Source organism: Haplochromis burtoni, unplaced genomic scaffold (genome assembly GCF_018398535.1).
Source record: "Haplochromis burtoni strain Fernald_Lab_line unplaced genomic scaffold, NCSU_Asbu1 Contig_664, whole genome shotgun sequence".
Lineage (NCBI taxonomy): Eukaryota > Metazoa > Chordata > Actinopteri > Cichliformes > Cichlidae > Haplochromis > Haplochromis burtoni.
Genome location: NW_024583025.1, coordinates 58,134 through 60,179, shown reverse-complemented (window position 1 = coordinate 60,179; position 2,046 = coordinate 58,134). Strand labels below are relative to the sequence as shown.

The 2,046-nt window shown below is 41.5% G+C and overlaps 1 protein-coding gene across 1 annotated transcript in view; it reads right to left on the bottom strand.

The window, feature by feature from the left end:
- Window positions 1-1,192: 1,192 nt before the first annotated feature.
- LOC102312293 (stromal membrane-associated protein 1) overlaps window positions 1,193-2,046 on the bottom strand; it is a gene marked incomplete at its 5' end in the record, with an annotated part of 45,300 nt that continues 44,446 nt past the window's right edge. The window contains 1 exon segment of the mRNA XM_005949414.3: window positions 1,193-1,624. Within this exon segment, the coding sequence (XP_005949476.2) occupies window positions 1,478-1,624 (147 nt within the window).

Sequence of the window (2,046 nt, the reverse complement as noted above, 5' to 3'; positions counted from 1 at the left end):
GGATATGTAATAAGGATAAGCTAAGGGTCGAGTAACTCTGGCACCTTAATTGTGAATCAATTGCCGAGCAGCTAACAACATACAATAACGCAAAGTCTAGAAATCAGGAAACCTGTGATAATATATTTACATTTACAGTGTGAACTGTTTGAATTGCGATACATTGGAGATTTCGTTTAACTTTAGAGAGACTTCAGTTTGTTTGTTTTGGTTGTTGTTTTTGGATCATTTTGAACAGTACCAGATTAGCATATCTACATATCGTCTCCTAAATTAAGCTAACTGCATCTAACTGCTAGCTTCAAGTTTTACAGCAAACATTAAGTTTTTTCTTCTTTTTTTTCAAGAAAATATGTACTTATATATTTAAACCTGTGTATGTGTGGGGAAAACAGTAGTTTTAGATTATATGTCAGCAAGCATAACATTTTTTATTTCTCTAACTTTAAAATATTATTATATAATTATATAATACTTTATAAAAAAAAGTATTACTATCAAAACAAAAACCATAAAATAGAAAAGAAAATGGAACAATTTAGGCTATTTAATTGTTTATTTAAAAAAAAAGTCTACCATAAACACAGAGGTTTATTATATACCTTGGGCAAGTGGTTTCCCCACAACTGAAAACCACTGGTGTAAGTCATCAGTACACTGTCTGCTGTGGGAATAAGCTGAACCCGCAGAGACTGTAACAAGACAGCTTGACTTCACACGTTTCAAAGGGAAAATGGTTGAACTGTTTGATCATTAGTGCAAAAATAAAATTAACACCTACTGTATTAGCAGGTCAGCGAGACCTCATTTTTTTTTAGCAGAGGCTAAAAAACCTTCGACCAAAGTTTTTCTGAGCTGAAGCATTGACCTCTCTCTCCCCTGAAAAAACCCAGGAGATTCACTTTTTTTTCACATAAATACAGTACTGCTTGGACGATTATCTGCTACGAGGCTGTGCTTGCCCTAAAGGAGCAGGAAGGGAAGGAAGAGGGACCATCACAATATACAGTGCAGAGAGAAGGGAGAGGACAGGTAGCATAGACCAACCACAAGACAGCCATATCTACTGCAGATACTGAGAGACTAACTATCCAGTTTGGTAATGATATCATCTTAGTATTACAGACACTTGGAGTCTTTGCTCCAGCAGCTTTGTTACATCTCTTTTGTTTTCTTTGTCTTTTTCCGACAACAACAAAAAGGAAACCAGAAAAGAAAAGGAAGTCAACTATAGACGCAACATAGCAGTTGCCGGGTTTTTTTCGTTTTGTTTTTTTACTGCTCCAATCCATTGTGATGTCATCTTGGCCCTCTAAAGGAACTGCGGTGAAGGTGTGTTGGGGCACACGGACTGTCCTTGCTGTATATAATCAGAGCTGTAGGGACATGGATTGGTTGGAAAATATGGGTGTTTTCTTGCCATGTCGCTGCCCTCCACTCCCCACCCCACCACCACATCCTCTGGACCCCATACTCGTCACTTCCACAGCTGAGTGCTGAGGGTCTGGCCTGAAGCCGGCGATGGAGCTGCGGGCCAACCGGCCCCAGGGGTGCCTGATTGGCTGGACGCAGCTGGCGCAGGCCCTCCACCACTCAGAGCCATGCCTGACATCTGCTGGGTCATCTGAGATAGAAAACAGAGGAGAAAAGTTACTGTTTGAGTTCATCAGAGCAAACACAGAGTTATTCTGTCATTTCAGAGCCTGGAGGTGAGTGTTGGGGTTTCTCCATCCTTTAACTCCACTTCCTGGCTTATTTCCAACCCTCTTTAACATCCCCTCTGTTCATAAATGCTCCCTGCCCTCTCTCCTCTCTTTTCACAATCCCTCACCCTCTTCCACATCCCTAACTCACTCCCCTTCTTCCCTCCATTCGGTCTTATCTATTATGAATGTGCTTTGGTGCAGTGCTGCTCACTTATCTGGTCATCAGAGAGCTGAGAGCGTGTGTGTAGGTACTGTGTGTGTAGTAATGCATGTGTGTCAGCTAACCAAGCACTCATCAGCTCACCGTTCCATCTTCTGCACAAAATGTGCGTGCGCGCGC